Below are 22,037 nucleotides of genomic sequence, written 5' to 3' on the forward strand. Positions count from 1 at the left end.
AAAGTTCTTATCCTACCAAACCTCACCCATCTGAACCTAACCATCACCGAAATCAAAGAATTGGACATTACAAAAATATACACAAAACGTGCTTACCTCACAATACCTAACCTAACCTAACCTAACCATCACCGAAGTCAGAGAATTCGACATTGCCAAAATATCCACAAAAAGTTCATATCCTACCAAACCTCACCCATCTGAACCTAACCATCACCGAAATCAAAGAATTAGGCATTGCTAAAATATCCACAAAACGTGCTTACCTCACAATACCTAACCCAACCTAACCTAACCATCACCGAAGTCAGAGAATTCGACATTGCCAAAATATCCACAAAAAGTTCTTATCCTACCAAACCTCACTTATCTGAACCTAACCATCACCGAAATAAAAGAATTGGACAATGATAAAATATCCACAAAACGTGCTTACCTCACAATACCTAACCCAACCTAACCTAACCATCACCGAAGTCAGAGAATCCGACATTGCCAAAATATCCACAAAAAGTTCTTATCCTACCAAACCTCACCCATCTGAACCTAACCATCACCGAAATCAAAGAATTGGACATAGCGAAAATATCCACAAAACGTGCTTACCTCACAATACCTAACCCAACCTAACCATCACCGAAGTCAGAGAATTCGACATTGCCAAAATATCCACAAAAAGTTCTTATCCTACCAAACCTCACCCATCTGAACCTAACCATCACCGAAATCGAAGAAATGGACATTGCCAAAATATCCACAAAACGTGCTTACCTCACTATATTTTATCCAACCTAACCTAACCATCACCGAAGTTAGAGAATTCGACATTGCCAAAATATCCACAAAAAGTTCTTATACTACCAAACCTTACCCATCTGAACTTAACCATCACCGAAATCAAAGAATTGGACATTAATAAAATATCCACAAAACGTGCTTACCTCACAATACCTAACCCAACCTAACCTAACCATCACCGAAGTCAGAGAATTCGAAATTGCCAAAATATCCACAAAAAGTTCTTATCCTACCAAACCTCACCCATCTGAACCTAACCATCACCGAAATCAAAGAATTGGACATTGCGAAAATATCCACAAAACGTGCTTACCTCACAATACCTAAACCAACCTTACCTAACCATCACCGAAGTCAGAGAATTCGAAATTGCCAAAATATCCACAAAAAGTTCTTATCCTACCAAACCTCACCCATCTGAACCTAACCATCACCGAAATCAAAGAATTGGACATTGCGAAAATATCCACAAAACGTGCTTACCTCACATTACCTAAACCAACCTAACCTAACCATCACCGAAGTCAGAGAATTCAACATTGCCAAAATATCCACAAAAAGTTCATACCCCACCAAACCTCACCCATCTGAACCTAACCATCACCGAAGTCGAAGAAATGGACATTGCCAAAATATCCACAAAACGTGCTTATCTCTCTATACCTTATCCAACCTAACCTAACCATCACCGAAAATAGAGAATTCGACATTGCCAAAATACCCACAAAAAGTTCTTATCCTACCAAACCTCACCCATCTGAACCTAACCATCACCGAAATCAAAGAATTGGACAATAATAAAATATCCACAAAACGTGCTTACCTCACAAAACCTAACCCAACCTAACCTAACCATCACCGAAGTCAGAGAATTCGACATTGCCAAAATATCCACAAAAAGTTCTTATCCTACCAAACCTCACCCATCTGAACCTAACCATCACCGAAATCAAAGAATTGGACATTAATAAAATATCCACAAAACGTGCTTACCTCACAATACCTAACCCAACCTAACCTAACTATCACCGAAGTCAGAGAATTCGACATTGCCAAAATATCCACAAAAAGTTCTTATCCTACCAAACCTCTCCCATCTGAACCTAACCATCACCGAAATCAAAGAATTAGACATTGCCAAAATATCCACAAAACGTGCTTACCTCACAAAACCTAACCTTACCTAACCTAACCATCACCGAAGTCAGAGAATTCGACATTGCCAAAATATCCACAACAAGTTCTTATCCTACCAAACCTCACCCATCTGAACCTAACCATCACCGAAATCAAAGAATTGGACATTGCAAAAATATACACAAAACGTGCTTACCTCACAATACCTAACCTTACCTAACCTTACCATCACCGAAGTCAGAGAATTCGACATTGCCAAAATATCCACAAAAAGTTCATATCCTACCAAACCTCACCCATCTGAACCTAACCATCACCGAAATCAAAGAATTAGGCATTGCTAAAATATCCACAAAACGTGCTTACCTCACAATACCTAACCCAACCTAACCTAACCATCACCGAAGTCAGAGAATTCGACATTGCCAAAATATCCACAAAAAGTTCTTATCCTACGAAACCTCACCCATCTGAACCTAACCATCACCGAAATCAAAGAATTCGACATTGCCAAAATATCCACAAAACGTGCTTACCTCACAATACCTAACCTAACCTAACCTAACCATCACCGAAGTCAGAGAATTCAACATTGCCAAAATATCCACAAAAAGTTCATACCCCACCAAACCTCACCCATCTGAACCTAACCATCACCGAAGTCGAAGAAATGGACATTGCCAAAATATCCACAAAACGTGCTTATCTCACTATACCTTATCCAACCTAACCTAACCATCACCGAGAATAGAGAATTCGACATTGCCAAAATACCCACAAAAAGTTCTTATCCTACCAAACCTCACTTATCTGAACCTAACCATCACCGAAATCAAAGAATTGGACAATAATAAAATATCCACAAACGTGCTTACCTCACAATACCTAACCCAACCTAACCTAACTATCACCGAAGTCAGAGAATTCAACATTGCCAAAATATCCACAAAAAGTTCATACCCCACCAAACCTCACCCATCTGAACCTAACCATCACCGAAGTCGAAGAAATGGACATTGCCAAAATATCCACAAAACGTGCTTATCTCACTATACCTTATCCAACCTAACCTAACCATCACCGAGAATAGAGAATTCGACATTGCCAAAATACCCACAAAAAGTTCTTATCCTACCAAACCTCACTTATCTGAACCTAACCATCACCGAAATCAAAGAATTGGACAATAATAAAATATCCACAAAACGTGCTTACCTCACAAAACCTAACCCAACCTAACCTAACCATCACCGAAGTCAGAGAATTCGACATTGCCAAAATATCCACAAAAAGTTCTTATCCTACCAAACCTCACCCATCTGAACCTAACCATCACCGAAATCAAAGAATTGGACATTACAAAAATATACACAAAACGTGCTTACCTCACAATACCTAACCTAACCTAACCTAACCATCACCGAAGTCAGAGAATTCGACATTGCCAAAATATCCACAAAAAGTTCATATCCTACCAAACCTCACCCATCTGAACCTAACCATCACCGAAATCAAAGAATTAGGCATTGCTAAAATATCCACAAAACGTGCTTACCTCACAATACCTAACCCAACCTAACCTAACCATCACCGAAGTCAGAGAATTCGACATTGCCAAAATATCCACAAAAAGTTCTTATCCTACCAAACCTCACTTATCTGAACCTAACCATCACCGAAATAAAAGAATTGGACAATGATAAAATATCCACAAAACGTGCTTACCTCACAATACCTAACCCAACCTAACCTAACCATCACCGAAGTCAGAGAATCCGACATTGCCAAAATATCCACAAAAAGTTCTTATCCTACCAAACCTCACCCATCTGAACCTAACCATCACCGAAATCAAAGAATTGGACATAGCGAAAATATCCACAAAACGTGCTTACCTCACAATACCTAACCCAACCTAACCATCACCGAAGTCAGAGAATTCGAAATTGCCAAAATATCCACAAAAAGTTCTTATCCTACCAAACCTCACCCATCTGAACCTAACCATCACCGAAATCAAAGAATTGGACATTGCGAAAATATCCACAAAACGTGCTTACCTCACAATACCTAAACCAACCTTACCTAACCATCACCGAAGTCAGAGAATTCGAAATTGCCAAAATATCCACAAAAAGTTCTTATCCTACCAAACCTCACCCATCTGAACCTAACCATCACCGAAATCAAAGAATTGGACATTGCGAAAATATCCACAAAACGTGCTTACCTCACATTACCTAAACCAACCTAACCTAACCATCACCGAAGTCAGAGAATTCAACATTGCCAAAATATCCACAAAAAGTTCATACCCCACCAAACCTCACCCATCTGAACCTAACCATCACCGAAGTCGAAGAAATGGACATTGCCAAAATATCCACAAAACGTGCTTATCTCTCTATACCTTATCCAACCTAACCTAACCATCACCGAAAATAGAGAATTCGACATTGCCAAAATACCCACAAAAAGTTCTTATCCTACCAAACCTCACCCATCTGAACCTAACCATCACCGAAATCAAAGAATTGGACATTAATAAAATATCCACAAAACGTGCTTACCTTTTTTTTTTTTTTTTTTTTTTTTTTATCGTCGGAGGTGGGGAATCTTCCAAAGACATCCTCCAGCCCGAACTGGAGGATAGTGTCGGATTTTTACCGACTAAACCCCACCCCCTTGACTCCCCTGCTCCCCGGACACATTTTCATGTTTTGCTTCGGGAAAGCAGTTTTGTCTTAGCCATTTATGGCTCTTCCTTCGAGTTCTCGGGTTCTTTCTGCTTCTTCTTTATTTTTCATTATCATCGAAGCAAATGCTTCCCACGCTGACCAGGCAGTTGCGCTATCCAGTATGACGAAGATTATGTTTATCGGCGTCAGGTGTTCTACGCCGATTACAGTTCTGAATGTTCTTCTGTCGTCTTCCCATGCTGGACAATCAAAGGTTGTGTGGGCCGCGTCGTCTTTCTCGTTTTCACAGTGGTGGCACTTCGGAGTTGTTTCCTTTCCTATTTTGTGTAGGTAGGTCCCGAAGCACCCGTGACCTGTGAGTATTTGGGTCGTGTGGTGATTCAGTTCGCCGTGCTTTCTTTGGCACCACGCTTTTAGGTCTCCGATGAGATGGTGTGTCCATCGACCTTTTTCTGAGTTGTTCCATCTGTCTTGCCATTTGATCATCGTTGTCTCTCTGGCTGCACTCTTCTTTTCACCTCTGTAGATCGCTTGTCGTTCTAGAGCGAGTAAGTCGATCGGTGGAATGGCGCACAACACCAGGATGGCATCTTCAGATACTGTACGGTATGCCGCTGCGACTCTTAATGCAGCTCTTCTTTGTACTCTAGCGAGGCTGAGCCTCGTCCTCTCAACCTTTGTTTTTTTCCGCCCAAATCGGAGCACCGTACAGGAGGACTGAGTGTACTACTTCACAGTATAGTTTTCTTCTCCTCTGTTTCGGTCCACCGATGTTGGGCATCAGTCTGGCGAGGTCTTCTGCTATTTGGGCCGCCCTAGCTCCCGCTTTTTCCGCATGTTTTGCAAAGCGTAGTTTGTCATCTAACTGCACTCCCAAATACCGCAGTGATCTGCTGAACGTCACCTCAAAACCGTTGACTGTTATTTGAGGAGGCAGCAGCTTTCTACGTCTTGTGAAGAATACAGCTTCGGTTTTCTGGACGGCGAGCTCCAAGCCCGCATCCACGAGCCATTTTTTAACCCTTCTTATGGTTTCTTCGCTTCTTAGGCGTAAAGATGTTGTGTTCTTTGCGGTGACAAGCAACGCGACATCGTCAGCAAAGGCGACCAGGCTCGTTTCATCTGGCATTGGGATCTTCAACAAGCCGTCGTACATTACATTCCAAAGCGCCGGGCCCAGGACCGATCCCTGTGGTACGCCCGCAGTGACTGATCGTTCGTATTTTTTGCCCATGCATTCATACAGAAGGATTCTGTCCGAAAAATAGCTCTCGATCATCTTGATAAGTTTTTCCGGAGCATTGATAGTGACTAATGCATCGAGAGTCCTTCCCCAGTTGGCAGTGTTGAATGCATTTTTTATGTCGAGCGCGATCATCACAACATGTTTGCTCGCCTTGACGCTCCCACGCCATGCAAGTCTTACGGTGTTTACGACTTCACTGATCGCGTCAATAGTTGAGCGACCGGGTTGAAATCCAAATTGCTGCGATGACAGTCCTGTGTCGCTGTTTTCTAGCTGTTGTTGTAGTCGCTGTAGGAGAAGTCTCTCTAGTAACTTTCCTACCCCGTCAAGTAGGCAGAGTGGCCTGTATGATGAAGGTCCTGGTGGGCCTCCCTTTCCTTTTGAAATCAGCACGAGTTTTTGTCTTTTCCATGGTTTTGGAAAGGTTCCTTCCGACAGACAAGCATTGAAGGTCGTCAACAGCAACGCAGGATCGCTCAAGGCAATTCTTTTAATAACTGCGTTTGGAATGCAGTCCGGTCCCGGCGCCTTTTCAATATTTATTCGTTTGGCGGCTGCTACGACTTCTTCCTCCGTGAAAATCGGCATCTCATCACCAGTACTGCTCGCCGATCGTCTTTCCATCACTGGGTGTTGCGGAAAGAGGCCATCTATGACCAATTCAAGACTCGCCTTATTTTCAAGATATGGATCGACAGTTCCAATTCGGAGCTTTTTCCTTATGATCTTATATGGGCTCCCCCACGGATTCACATCAATCGATTTGCAGAGCTCTTTCCAGCATCTCTCTTTACTTTCTTTTATAGCTTTTCGTAAAGCTATCCTGGCTTCTTGATATTTCACTCTGTGCTGTTCATTGCTTGACCGTCGTTGTGCTCGGCGTCTGCAGGTTAAGCACTCGCGGCGAAGAATGGCGATGTTTTCGGTCCACCAGAAGACCGGGCGCCTCTTTTTACCTCCGCGTCTCGGCATCGATGCGTCGCAGCTCTCACTCAATAGGTCATTTAATGAGTTGGCAATGTCTTCGGCTCCAACCCCGCTGCTTGCGACGTCAGTCACTTTTGATCTTAGTTCTGCAACGGCTTCGTCCAAAGCTACGATGTCCAGCTTACGAGCTCCCCAGCCAGAACTAGAAGGTAACATTTGTGGCCCGGCGAGGCGATCTTCCAACTCGAAGCCAATGTAGCGATGGTCGCTGTGAGAGTAGCTGTCAAGCACTTGCCATTTTCGGATCCTGCCAATTATTGTTTCACCTGCAAATGTGACATCGATGACCGATCCGGTGCTGCCCCGAACGAACGTGTAAGCACTTCCTACGTTGGCCGCATGCAGATGTAAATGCGATGCCATTTCAGAGAGTAAAATACCTCTGCGATCCGTTTTTTGAGAGCCCCACTCTGGAGCTTTTGAGTTAAAATCTCCGGCAACGACAACAGGTAAGGTCGATGTTCTCACGTCATCTTCAAGGCAGACGAGATCTCTCTTGAACTCCTCTATTGTTGCACTAGGAGAAAAATAGCAGCTATAGAACCTCACTCCCCTCATCTCCACCCACGTCCAGCCTTGGACGCCAATTGAAACAGCATTCGTGATTCGCAGGTGGGCAGTTGGTGTGTAGATTGCAGATCTTGAGCTTGCATCCGAATACCATCGATGAGGAATGTTGCGGTACTGTTCAGACACAATCACGAGGTCCGCTCGCCGCTCCTCTGCTGTCTGTATCATCACATCCTGCGCCGCCTGGCATCCATTCAGATTGATCTGGAGTATGCGGATCATTGTTGTGTTCGTCCTTTCAGAGCAGTCCGGAGGGCTGCACAGCTTCGACTACCAGTCTGATGACCGCTGTTTATTTTTTCTCCTTCACAAATGCTGCAGTGTGGGTCGTTCTTACAAATCACAGCTTTATGGCCTTCCTGGCCGCACTTGTTGCATTCTTTGCTTCTGTCTTGTTTGCTGGCGCATTCTACCGCAATGTGTCCGAATCCCCGACACCTGAAGCATCTTATTATATGGACTCGGGGCCTCAAACGACAATTGACCCATCCGATTCGAATTCTTCCGGCCTTAATCAATTCAGTGGCATCGTCTCTCGGGAGTTTGACCATCGCAATCTGAGTGCCTCCATAAGCCGGTTTGAACGTGATCAATCGCGCATTTCTCACCACATGTGGTGAAGCGCTTGCTAATGCCTCCATCAATTCTGTCTCATCCGTGGCCCCATCGATGTCCCGTATTTCAATGACGACTCCAGGGACGAGCTTCTTCACAGTCGCACCATTGCCCAGAATCGCGGAAATCGCACCCATTAGCTCTTCCGTTTTTGTTGTTCCTTTTTGCATTTTTATAAGAACTTCTCCACCCTTTGTTTGACGAATAGCGGCAACATCTACATTCTCCATTGGAATTTCTTTTCTGATTTTCTTTAAGGTGTCTGCATATGTCACCGTGCCGTCTGACTTTATTGTTATAGCCTCATTTCTGGGGCCTGGTGGAAATCGCGCATATCGATCTTGAAAGCTATTTTCAATGTTTGGCTGACGCCGATCGTTGTTGTTGTTGGTGTTCTTTGTATCATTTGTTCTTTTATTCTTTTTATTCCGCCTTCTTTTTGACCTTACTTCTTTCCAGGAATCCTCTTTTGGTTGATCTAGTGAGGATGCCGAGTCCATGATTGCGGGATTTTCCGGTATTAAAGCATTTGGAGGATTCTTTAAAACATCGCTCGAGGTGGGATTGAGTTCTATTAGTGTTTTAGTTTGTAATCTATGCTTTAACAGGTATAGTTTTATGTCTTTATATGTATTAAAGGCTATCATTGCCTCTTCAATTCCATCCTTGATAGGAACGTAGGTATTTTTACGTATTTTGCTATTGAGATCAATTAGAATTAATTCTAATTTGTGGAATACCTTCTGCTCGAGAGCTTCTTTAGCAGTAATCTCACACATTTCCAAAGATATGCTAGCCATTGATGTCATTATTCCAATTTCTCCGACTAAAAAGTTCACCGTGATCGTTAATTTTTCAATCGGTACGCGCTCGCACACTATTTATTTTGGTCGTTGTTAGTGGTACTTTGATCTGCCGTAATCGCAACAAGTCGTTAGCAACGTAGTTGTTATTGTTATTAATGAGCTGTTGTAAGACGTTTATGTTTTGATGGACACTTTAACACTAACTTTGTCTCTTGTCTCCAGTCAACAGTGATACGATTCACCGTGGGTGTGTGTAAATGATAGTAATTCGAGTTTTTCAAAGCAATGTGTCTAATTCGTTTGCCGAATCCAATCTAACCAATGCAAAAATTCACCGTTGCCGTTTATTATTTATACAGCACACACATGCGCATTGGTCATATTTAATGTTATTTCGTTTTGCTGCAAGCGCATAAAGCCGTTAGCAACGTAGTTGTTGTTGGTAACGATAAGTTTTCCTTAGCCACCTGTATTGTGCTGAGGAAATGAAACCCAAATCTGTCTCTTGCCTCCAATTCCAGCTATAAATTACAAAAGTTGAAGTGCTTTTGTGCAATATGTAAAACGAATCCAATCCTTCCGATACAACGTTCACCGTGGTCGTTGATTTTTCAATCGGCACTCGATTGCACTGTTAAAAAACAGCTGTTAGCAACACAATTGTTATCGATGCCTTTTCGTTGGGCGTTTGTGTTGTGATTGAGATGTGAACGCCAACTATGCCTTTTAGCACCAGTTGACAGTCCCAAAATTCACCGCGACGATAATGAAATAAACTTGATTGCTTCCATGCAACGTCTTCTATGTATTCGATGTGATCGCAGATTGCAATTTTTTCGACGCAAAGTTCTTCGTAGCCGTTGGTTTTTATTTACTTTTTTTTTTGAACACGCGCATGCGCAATGCTTCACTTGTTCGGAGTTAGTGGTATTACGATCAACCGCAAGCGTAGCCAGCTGTAAACAAGGTTAGCGTATCTATGCAACGTAACGGATTTTTAATGAAAACTTACCTCGATTCCTTACCTCGTCTGGAGCTGATGCAGATGCTATTAGAATGCTAATACATTACTTTGGAGTCAATGAAGTCCTCTGGACACCGCAATGCGACGTTGGAGAGCAGTTGCAGTCAGCTTCAGCAAAAGCAGCAAAGACCGCCGCTATCCCGTCCGCTCACCACGGCTGCTCATACCCGACTAACGTGCTTACCTCACAATACCTAACCCAACCTAACCTAACTATCACCGAAGTCAGAGAATTCGACATTGCCAAAATATCCACAAAAAGTTCTTATCCTACCAAACCTCTCCCATCTGAACCTAACCATCACCGAAATCAAAGAATTGGACATTGCCAAAATATCCACAAAACGTGCTTACCTCACAAAACCTAACCCAACCTAACCTAACCATCACCGAAGTCAAAAAATTCGACATTGCCAAAATATCCACAAAAAGTTCTTATCCTACCAAACCTCACCCATCTGAACCTAACCATCACCGAAATCAAAGAATTGGACATTGCAAAAATATACACAAAACGTGCTTACCTCACAATACCTAACCTAACCTAACCTAACCATCACCGAAGTCAGAGAATTCGACATTGCCAAAATATCCACAAAAAGTTCATATCCTACCAAACCTCACCCATCTGAACCTAACCATCACCGAAATCAAAGAATTAGGCATTGCCAAAATATCCACAAAACGTGCTTACCTCACAATACCTAACCCAACCTAACCTAACCATCACCGAAGTCAGAAAATTCGACATTGCCAAAATATCCACAAAAAGTTCTTATCCTACCAAACCTCACTTATCTGAACCTAACCATCACCGAAATCAAAGAATTGGACAATGATAAAATATCCACAAAACTTGCTTACCTCACAATACCTAACCCAACCTAACCTAACCATCACCGAAGTCAGAGAATCCGACATTGCCAAAATATCCACAAAAAGTTCTTATCCTACCAAACCTCACCCATCTGAACCTAACCATCACCGAAATCAAAGAATTGGACATAGCGAAAATATCCACAAAACGTGCTTACCTCACAATACCTAACCCAACCTAACCATCACCGAAGTCAGAGAATTCGACATTGCCAAAATATCCACAAAAAGTTCTTATCCTACCAAACCTCACCCATCTGAACCTAACCATCACCGAAATCGAAGAAATGGACATTGCCAAAATATCCACAAAACGTGCTTACCTCACTATATTTTATCCAACCTAACCTAACCATCACCGAAGTTAGAGAATTCGACATTGCCAAAATATCCACAAAAAGTTCTTAAACTACCAAACCTTACCCATCTGAACTTAACCATCACCGAAATCAAAGAATTGGGAATTGCAAAAATATCCACAAAACGTGCTTACCTCACAATACCTAACCCAACCTAACCTAACCATCACCGAAGTCAGAGAATTCGAAATTGCCAAAATATACACAAAAAGTTCTTATCCTACCAAACCTCACCCATCTGAACCTAACCATCACCGAAATCAAAGAATTGGACATTGCGAAAATATCCACAAAACGTGCTTACCTCACATTACCTAAACCAACCTAACCTAACCATCACCGAAGTCAGAGAATTCGACATTGCCAAAATATCCACAAAAAGTTCTTATCCTACCAAACCTTACCCATCTGAACCTAACCATCACCGAAATCAAAGAATTGGACATTGCGAAAATATCCACAAAACGTGCTTACTTCACAATACCTAACATAACCTAACCTGAACATCACCGAAGTCAGAGAATTCGACATTGCCAAAATATCCACAAAAAGTTCTTATCATACCAAACCTCACCCATCTGAACCTAACCATCACCGAAATCAAAGAATTGGACATTAATAAAATATCCACAAAACGTGCTTGCCTCACAATACCTAACCCAACCTAACCTAACTATCACCGAAGTCAGAGAATTCGACATTGCCAAAATATCCACAAAAAGTTCTTATCCTACCAAACCTCTCCCATCTGAACCTAACCATCACCGAAATCAAAGAATTGGACATCGCCAAAATAACCACAAAACGTGCTTACCTCACAATACCTAACCCAACCTAACCTAACCATCACCGAAGTCAGAGAATTCGACATTGCCAAAATATCCACAAAAAGTTCTTATCCTACCAAACCTCACCCATCTGAACCTAACCATCACCGAAATCAAAGAATTGGACATTGCAAAAATATACACAAAACGTGCTTACCTCACAATACTTAACCTAACCTAACCTAACCATCACCGAAGTCAGAGAATTCGACATTGCCAAAATATCCACAAAAAGTTCTTATCCTACCAAACCTCACCCATCTGAGCCTAACCATCAACGAAATTAAAGAATTAGACATTGCCAAAATATCTACAAAACATGCTTACCCCTTAATACCTAACCCAACCTAACCTAACCATCACTGAAGTCAGAGAATTCGACATTGCCAAAATATTCACAAAAAGTTCATATCCTACCAAACCTCACCCATCTGAACCTAACCATCAACGAAATCGAAGAATTAGGCATTGCCAAAATATCCACAAAACGTGCTTACCTCACAATACCTAACCCAACCTAACCTATCCATCACCGAAGTCCGAGAATTCGACATTGCCAAAATATCCACAAAAAGTTCTTATCCTACCAAACCTCACTTATCTGAAACTAACCATCACCGAAATCAAAGAATTGGACAATGATAAAATATCCACAAAACGTGCTTACCTCACAATACCTAACCCAACCTAACCTAACCATCACCGAAGTCAAAGAATTCGACATTGCCAAAATATCCACAAAAAGTTCTTATCCTACCAAACCTCACCCATCTGAACCTAACCATCACCGAAATCAATGAATTGGACATTGCGAAAATATCCACAAAACGTGCTAACCTCACAATACCTAACCCAACCTAACCTTACCATCACCGAAGTCAGAGAATTCGACATTGCCAAAATATCCACAAAAAGTTCTTATCCTACCAAACCTCTCCCATCTGAACCTAACCATCACCGAAATCAAAGAATTGGACATCGCCAAAATAACCACAAAACGTGCTTACCTCACAATACCTAACCCAACCTAACCTAACCATCACCGAAGTCAGAGAATTCGACATTGCCAAAATATCCACAAAAAGTTCTTATCCTACCAAACCTCACTTATCTGAACCTAACCATCACCGAAATCAAAGAATTGGACAATGATAAAATATCCACAAAACTTGCTTACCTCACAATACCTAACCCAACCTAACCTAACCATCACCGAAGTCAGAGAATCCGACATTGCCAAAATATCCACAAAAAGTTCTTATCCTACCAAACCTCACCCATCTGAACCTAACCATCACCGAAATCAAAGAATTGGACATAGCGAAAATATCCACAAAACGTGCTTACCTCACAATACCTAACCCAACCTAACCATCACCGAAGTCAGAGAATTCGACATTGCCAAAATATCCACAAAAAGTTCTTATCCTACCAAACCTCACCCATCTGAACCTAACCATCACCGAAATCGAAGAAATGGACATTGCCAAAATATCCACAAAACGTGCTTACCTCACTATATTTTATCCAACCTAACCTAACCATCACCGAAGTTAGAGAATTCGACATTGCCAAAATATCCACAAAAAGTTCTTAAACTACCAAACCTTACCCATCTGAACTTAACCATCACCGAAATCAAAGAATTGGGAATTGCAAAAATATCCACAAAACGTGCTTACCTCACAATACCTAACCCAACCTAACCTAACCATCACCGAAGTCAGAGAATTCGAAATTGCCAAAATATACACAAAAAGTTCTTATCCTACCAAACCTCACCCATCTGAACCTAACCATCACCGAAATCAAAGAATTGGACATTGCGAAAATATCCACAAAACGTGCTTACCTCACATTACCTAAACCAACCTAACCTAACCATCACCGAAGTCAGAGAATTCGACATTGCCAAAATATCCACAAAAAGTTCTTATCCTACCAAACCTTACCCATCTGAACCTAACCATCACCGAAATCAAAGAATTGGACATTGCGAAAATATCCACAAAACGTGCTTACTTCACAATACCTAACATAACCTAACCTGAACATCACCGAAGTCAGAGAATTCGACATTGCCAAAATATCCACAAAAAGTTCTTATCATACCAAACCTCACCCATCTGAACCTAACCATCACCGAAATCAAAGAATTGGACATTAATAAAATATCCACAAAACGTGCTTGCCTCACAATACCTAACCCAACCTAACCTAACTATCACCGAAGTCAGAGAATTCGACATTGCCAAAATATCCACAAAAAGTTCTTATCCTACCAAACCTCTCCCATCTGAACCTAACCATCACCGAAATCAAAGAATTGGACATCGCCAAAATAACCACAAAACGTGCTTACCTCACAATACCTAACCCAACCTAACCTAACCATCACCGAAGTCAGAGAATTCGACATTGCCAAAATATCCACAAAAAGTTCTTATCCTACCAAACCTCACCCATCTGAACCTAACCATCACCGAAATCAAAGAATTGGACATTGCAAAAATATACACAAAACGTGCTTACCTCACAATACTTAACCTAACCTAACCTAACCATCACCGAAGTCAGAGAATTCGACATTGCCAAAATATCCACAAAAAGTTCTTATCCTACCAAACCTCACCCATCTGAGCCTAACCATCAACGAAATTAAAGAATTAGACATTGCCAAAATATCTACAAAACATGCTTACCCCTTAATACCTAACCCAACCTAACCTAACCATCACTGAAGTCAGAGAATTCGACATTGCCAAAATATTCACAAAAAGTTCATATCCTACCAAACCTCACCCATCTGAACCTAACCATCAACGAAATCGAAGAATTAGGCATTGCCAAAATATCCACAAAACGTGCTTACCTCACAATACCTAACCCAACCTAACCTATCCATCACCGAAGTCCGAGAATTCGACATTGCCAAAATATCCACAAAAAGTTCTTATCCTACCAAACCTCACTTATCTGAAACTAACCATCACCGAAATCAAAGAATTGGACAATGATAAAATATCCACAAAACGTGCTTACCTCACAATACCTAACCCAACCTAACCTAACCATCACCGAAGTCAAAGAATTCGACATTGCCAAAATATCCACAAAAAGTTCTTATCCTACCAAACCTCACCCATCTGAACCTAACCATCACCGAAATCAATGAATTGGACATTGCGAAAATATCCACAAAACGTGCTAACCTCACAATACCTAACCCAACCTAACCTTACCATCACCGAAGTCAGAGAATTCGACATTGCCAAAATATCCACAAAAAGTTCTTATCCTACCAAACCTCTCCCATCTGAACCTAACCATCACCGAAATCAAAGAATTGGACATCGCCAAAATAACCACAAAACGTGCTTACCTCACAATACCTAACCCAACCTAACCTAACCATCACCGAAGTCAGAGAATTCGACATTGCCAAAATATCCACAAAAAGTTCTTATCCTACCAAACCTCACCCATCTGAACCTAACCATCACCGAAATCAAAGAATTGGACATTGCAAAAATATACACAAAACGTGCTTACCTCACAATACTTAACCTAACCTAACCTAACCATCACCGAAGTCAGAGAATTCGACATTGCCAAAATATCCACAAAAAGTTCTTATCCTACCAAACCTCACCCATCTGAGCCTAACCATCAACGAAATTAAAGAATTAGACATTGCCAAAATATCCACAAAACGTGCTTGCCTCACAATACCTAACCCAACCTAACCTAACTATCACCGAAGTCAGAGAATTCGACATTGCCAAAATATCCACAAAAAGTTCTTATCCTACCAAACCTCTCCCATCTGAACCTAACCATCACCGAAATCAAAGAATTGGACATCGCCAAATAACCACAAAACGTGCTTACCTCACAATACCTAACCCAACCTAACCTAACCATCACCGAAGTCAGAGAATTCGACATTGCCAAAATATCCACAAAAAGTTCTTATCCTACCAAACCTCACCCATCTGAACATAACCATCACCGAAATCAAAGAATTGGACATTGCAAAAATATACACAAAACGTGCTTACCTCACAATACTTAACCTAACCTAACCTAACCATCACCGAAGTCAGAGAATTCGACATTGCCAAAATATCCACAAAAAGTTCTTATCCTACCAAACCTCACCCATCTGAGCCTAACCATCAACGAAATTAAAGAATTAGACATTGCCAAAATATCTACAAAACATGCTTACCCCTTAATACCTAACCCAACCTAACCTAACCATCACCGAAGTCAGAGAATTCGACATTGCCAAAATATCCACAAAAAGTTCATATCCTACCAAACCTCACCCATCTGAACCTAACCATCAACGAAATCAAAGAATTAGGCATTGCCAAAATATCCACAAAACGTGCTTACCTCACAATACCTAACCCAACCTAACCTATCCATCACCGAAGTCCGAGAATTCGACATTGCCAAAATATCCACAAAAAGTTCTTATCCTACCAAACCTCACTTATCTGAAACTAACCATCACCGAAATCAAAGAATTGGACAATGATAAAATATCCACAAAACGTGCTTACCTCACAATACCTAACCCAACCTAACCTAACCATCACCGAAGTCAAAGAATTCGACATTGCCAAAATATCCACAAAAAGTTCTTATCCTACCAAACCTCACCCATCTGAACCTAACCATCACCGAAATCAATGAATTGGACATTGCGAAAATATCCACAAAACGTGCTAACCTCACAATACCTAACCCAACCTAACCTTACCATCACCGAAGTCAGAGAATTCGACATTGCCAAAATATCCACAAAAAGTTCTTATCCTACCAAACCTCTCCCATCTGAACCTAACCATCACCGAAATCAAAGAATTGGACATCGCCAAAATAACCACAAAACGTGCTTACCTCACAATACCTAACCCAACCTAACCTAACCATCACCGAAGTCAGAGAATTCGACATTGCCAAAATATCCACAAAAAGTTCTTATCCTACAAAACCTCACCCATCTGAACCTAACCATCACCGAAATCAAAGAATTGGACATTGCAAAAATATACACAAAACGTGCTTACCTCACAATACTTAACCTAACCTAACCTAACCATCACCGAAGTCAGAGAATTCGACATTGCCAAAATATCCACAAAAAGTTCTAATCCTACCAAACCTCACCCATCTGAGCCTAACCATCAACGAAATTAAAGAATTAGACATTGCCAAAATATCTACAAAACATGCTTACCCCTTAATACCTAACCCAACCTAACCTTACCATCACCGAAGTCAGAGAATTCGACATTGCCAAAATATCCACAAAAAGTTCATATCCTACCAAACCTCACCCATCTGAACCTAACCATCACCGAAATCAAAGAATTAGGCATTGCCAAAATATCCACAAAACGTGCTTACCTCACAATACCTAACCCAACCTAAACTATCCATCACCGAAGTCCGAGAATTCGACATTGCCAAAATATCCACAAAAAGTTCTTATCCTACCAAACCTCACTTATCTGAACCTAACCATCACCGAAATCAAAGAATTGGACAATGATAAAATATCCACAAAACGTGCTTACCTCACAATACCTAACCCAACCTAACCTAACCATCACCGAAGTCAAAGAATTCGACATTGCCAAAATATCCACAAAAAGTTCTTATCCTACCAAACCTCACCCATCTGAACCTAACCATCACCGAAATCAATGAATTGGACATTGCGAAAATATCCACAAAACGTGCTAACCTCACAATACCTAACCCAACCTAACCTTACCATCACCGAAGTCAGAGAATTCGACATTGCCAAAATATCCACAAAAAGTTCTTATCCTACCAAACCGCACCCATCTGAACCTAACCATCACCGAAATCAAAGAATTGGACATTAATTAAATATCCACAAAACGTGCTTACCTCACAATACCTAAATTAACCTAACCTAACCATCACCGAAGTCAGAGAATTCGACATTGCCAAAATATCCACAAAAAGTTCTTATCCTACCAAACCTCACCCATCTGAGCCTAACCATCAACGAAATTGAAGAATTAGACATTGCCAAAATATCTACAAAACATGCTTACCCCTTAATACCTAACCCAACCTAACCTTACCATCACCGAAGTCAGAGAATTCGACATTGCCAAAATATCCACAAAAAGTTCTTATCCTACCAAACCTCACCCATCTGAACCTAACCATCACCGAAATCAAAGAATTGGACATTGCGAAAATATACACAAAACGTGCTTACCTTACAAGACCTAAACCAACCTAACTTTACCATCACCGAAGTCAGAGAATTCGACATTGCCAAAATATCCACAAAAAGTTCTTATCCTACCAAACCTCACCCATCTGAACCTAACCATCACCGAAATCAAAGAATTGGACATTGCAAAAATATACACAAAACGTGCTTACCTCACAATACTTAACCTAACCCAACCTAACCATCACCGAAGTCAGAGAATTCGACATTGCCAAAATATCCACAAAAAGTTCTTATCCTACCAAACCTCACCCATCTGAGCCTAACCATCAACGAAATTAAAGAATTAGACATTGCCAAAATATCTACAAAACATGCTTACCCCTTAATACCTAACCCAACCTAACCTAACCATCACCGAAGTCAGAGAATTCGACATTGCCAAAATATCCACAAAAAGTTCTTATCCTACCAAACCTCACCCATCTGAACCTAACCATCACCGAAATCAAAGAATTGGACATTAATTAAATATCCACAAAACGTGCTTACCCCACAATACCTAACCCAACCTAACCTAACCATCACCGAAGTCAAAGAATTCGATATTGCCAAAATATCCACAAAAAGTTCTTATCCTACCAAACCTCACCCATCTGAACCTAACCATCACCGAAATCAAAGAATTCGACATTGCCAAAATATCCACAAAACGTGCTTACCTCATAATACCTAACCTAACCTAACCTAACCATCACCGAAGTCAGAGAATTCAACATTGCCAAAATATCTACAAAAAAATCATACCCCACCAAACCTCACCCATCTGAACCTAACCATCACCGAAATCGAAGAAATGGACATTGCCAAAATATCCACAAAACGTGCTTACCTCACTATACCTTATCCAACCTAACCTAACCATCACCGAAAATAGAGAATTCGACATTGACAAAATATCCACAAAAAGTTCTTATCCTACCAAACCTCACCCAATTGAACCTAACCATCACCGAAATCAAAGAATTGGACATTGCAAAAATATCCACAAAACGTGATTACCTCACAATACCTAAATTAACCTAACCTAACCATCACTGAAGTCAGAGAATTCGACATTGCCAAAATATCCACAAAAAGTTCTTATCCTACCAAACCTCACCCATCTGAGCCTAACCATCAACGAAATTAAAGAATTAGACATTGCCAAAATATCTACAAAACATGCTTACCCCTTAATACCTAACCCAACCTAACCTTACCATCACCGAAGTCAGAGAATTCGACATTGCCAAAATATCCACAAAAAGTTCTTATCCTACCAAACCTCACCCATCTGAACCTTACCATCACCGAAATCAAAAAATTGGACATTGCGAAAATATACACAAAACGTGCTTACCTTACAATACCTAAACCAACCTAACTTTACCATCACCGAAGTCAGAGAATTCGACATTGCCAAAATATCCACAAAATGTTCTTATCCTACCAAACCTCACCCATCTGAACCTAACCATTACGAAATCAAAGAATTGGACATTGCCTAAATATCCACAGAACGTGCTTACCTCACAATACCTAACCCAACCTAACCTAACCATCACTGAAGTCAGAGAATCCAACAATGCCAAAATATCCACAAGAAGTTCATACCCCACCAAACCTCACCCATCTGAACCTAACCATCACCGAAATCGAAGAAATGGACATTGCCAAAATATCCACAAAACGTGCTTACCTCACAATACCTAAACCAACCTAACCTAACCATCACCGAAGTCAGAGAATTCGACATTGCCAAAATATCCACAAAAAGTTCTTATCCTACCAAACCTTACCCATCTGAACCTAACCATCACCGAAATCAAAGAATTGGACATTGCGAAAATACCCATAAAACGTGCTTACTTTACAATACCTAACATAACCTAACCTAACCATCACCGAAGTCAGAGAATTCGACATTGCCAAAATATCCACAAAAAAGTCTTATCCTACCAAACCTTACCCATCTGAACCTAACCATCACCGAAATCAAAGAATTGGACATTGCGAAAATACCCACAAAACGTGCTTACTTTACAATACCTAACATAACCTAACCTAACCATCACCGAAGTCAGAGAATTCGACATTGCCAAAATATCCACAAAAAGTTCTTATCATACCAAACCTCACCCATCTGAACCTAACCATCACCGAAATCAAAGAATTGGATATAGCGCAAATATCCACAAAACGTGCTTACCTCACAATACCTAACCCAACCTAACCTAACCATCACCGAAGTCAGAGAATTCGACATTGCCAAAATATCCACAAAAAGTTCTTATCCTACCAAACCTCACCCATCTGAACCTAACCATCACCGAAATCAAAGAATTCGACATTGCTAAAATATCCACAAAACGTGCTTACCTCACAATACCTAACCTAACCTAACCTAACCTAACCTAACCTAACCTAACCTAACCTAACCTAACCTAACCTAACCTAACCTAACCTAACCTAACCTAACCTAACCTAACCTAACCTAACCATCACCGAAATCAAAGAATTGGACATTAATAAAATATCCACAAAACGTGTTTACCTCACAATACCTAACCCAACCTAACCTAACTATCACCGAAGTCAGAGAATTCGACATTGCCAAAATATCCACAAAAAGTTCTTATCCTACCAAACCTCACCCATCTGAACCTAACCATCAACGAAATTAAAGAATTAGACATTGCCAAAATATCTACAAAACATGCTTACCCCTTAATACCTAACCCAACCTAACCTAACCATCACCGAAGTCAGAGAATTCGACATTGCCAAAATATCCACAAAGAGTTCATATCCTACCAAACCTCACCCATCTGAACCTAACGATCACCGAAATCAAAGAATTAGGCATTGCCAAAATATCCACAAAACGTGCTTACCTCACAATACCTAACCCAACCTAACCTAACCATCACCGAAGTCAGAGAATTCGACATTGCCAAAATATCCACAAAAAATTCTTATCCTACCAAACCTCACTTATCTGAACCTAACCATCACCGAAATCAAAGAATTGGACAATGATTAAATATCCACAAAACGTGCTTACCTCACAATACCTAACCCAACCTAACCTAACCATCACCGAAGTCAAAGAATTCGACATTGCCAAAATATCCACAAAAAGTTCTTATCCTACCAAACCTCACCCATCTGAACCTAACCATCACCGAAATCAATGAATTGGACATTGCGAAAATATCCACAAAACGTGCTTACCTCACAATACCTAACCCTACCTAACCTTACCATCACCGAAGTCAGAGAATTCGACATTGCCAAAATATCCACAAAAAGTTCTTATCCTACCAAACCTCACCCATCTGAACCTAACCATCACCGAAATCAAAGAATTGGACATTGCCAAAATATCCACAAAACGTGCTTACCTCACAATACCTAACCCAACCTTACCTAACCATCACTGAAGTCAGAGAATCCAACATTGCCAAAATATCCACAAAAAGTTCATACCCCACCAAACCTCACCCATCTGATCCTAACCATCACCGAAATCGAAGAAATGGACATTGCCAAAATATCCACAAAACGTGCTTACCTCACTATACCTTATTCAACCTAACCTAACCATCACCGAAGTCAGAGAATTCGACATTGCCAAAATATCCACAAAAAGTTCTTATCCTACCAAACCTCACCCATCTGAACCTAACCATTACCGAAATCAAAGAATTGGACATAGCGAAAATATCCACAAAACGTGCTTACCTCACAATACCTAACCCAACCTAACCATCACCGAAGTCAGAGAATTCGACATTGCCAAAATATCCACAAAAAGTTCTT

General features: G+C 40.8%; 1 protein-coding gene across 1 annotated transcript in view; it reads right to left on the minus strand.

Moving 5' to 3' along the window:
• LOC143918646 (uncharacterized) overlaps positions 1-7,659 on the minus strand; it is a 94,244-nt gene extending 86,585 nt beyond the window's left edge. Inside the window, exon 1 of the mRNA XM_077440588.1 lies at positions 6,940-7,659. Within this exon, the coding sequence (XP_077296714.1) occupies positions 6,940-7,659 (720 nt within the window). The remainder of the gene's footprint in view (positions 1-6,939) is intronic.
• Positions 7,660-22,037: the final 14,378 nt, after the last annotated feature.

This window comes from Arctopsyche grandis, chromosome 11 (genome assembly GCF_051622035.1).
Source record: "Arctopsyche grandis isolate Sample6627 chromosome 11, ASM5162203v2, whole genome shotgun sequence".
In the NCBI taxonomy this organism is placed as follows: Eukaryota; Metazoa; Arthropoda; class Insecta; order Trichoptera; family Hydropsychidae; genus Arctopsyche; species Arctopsyche grandis.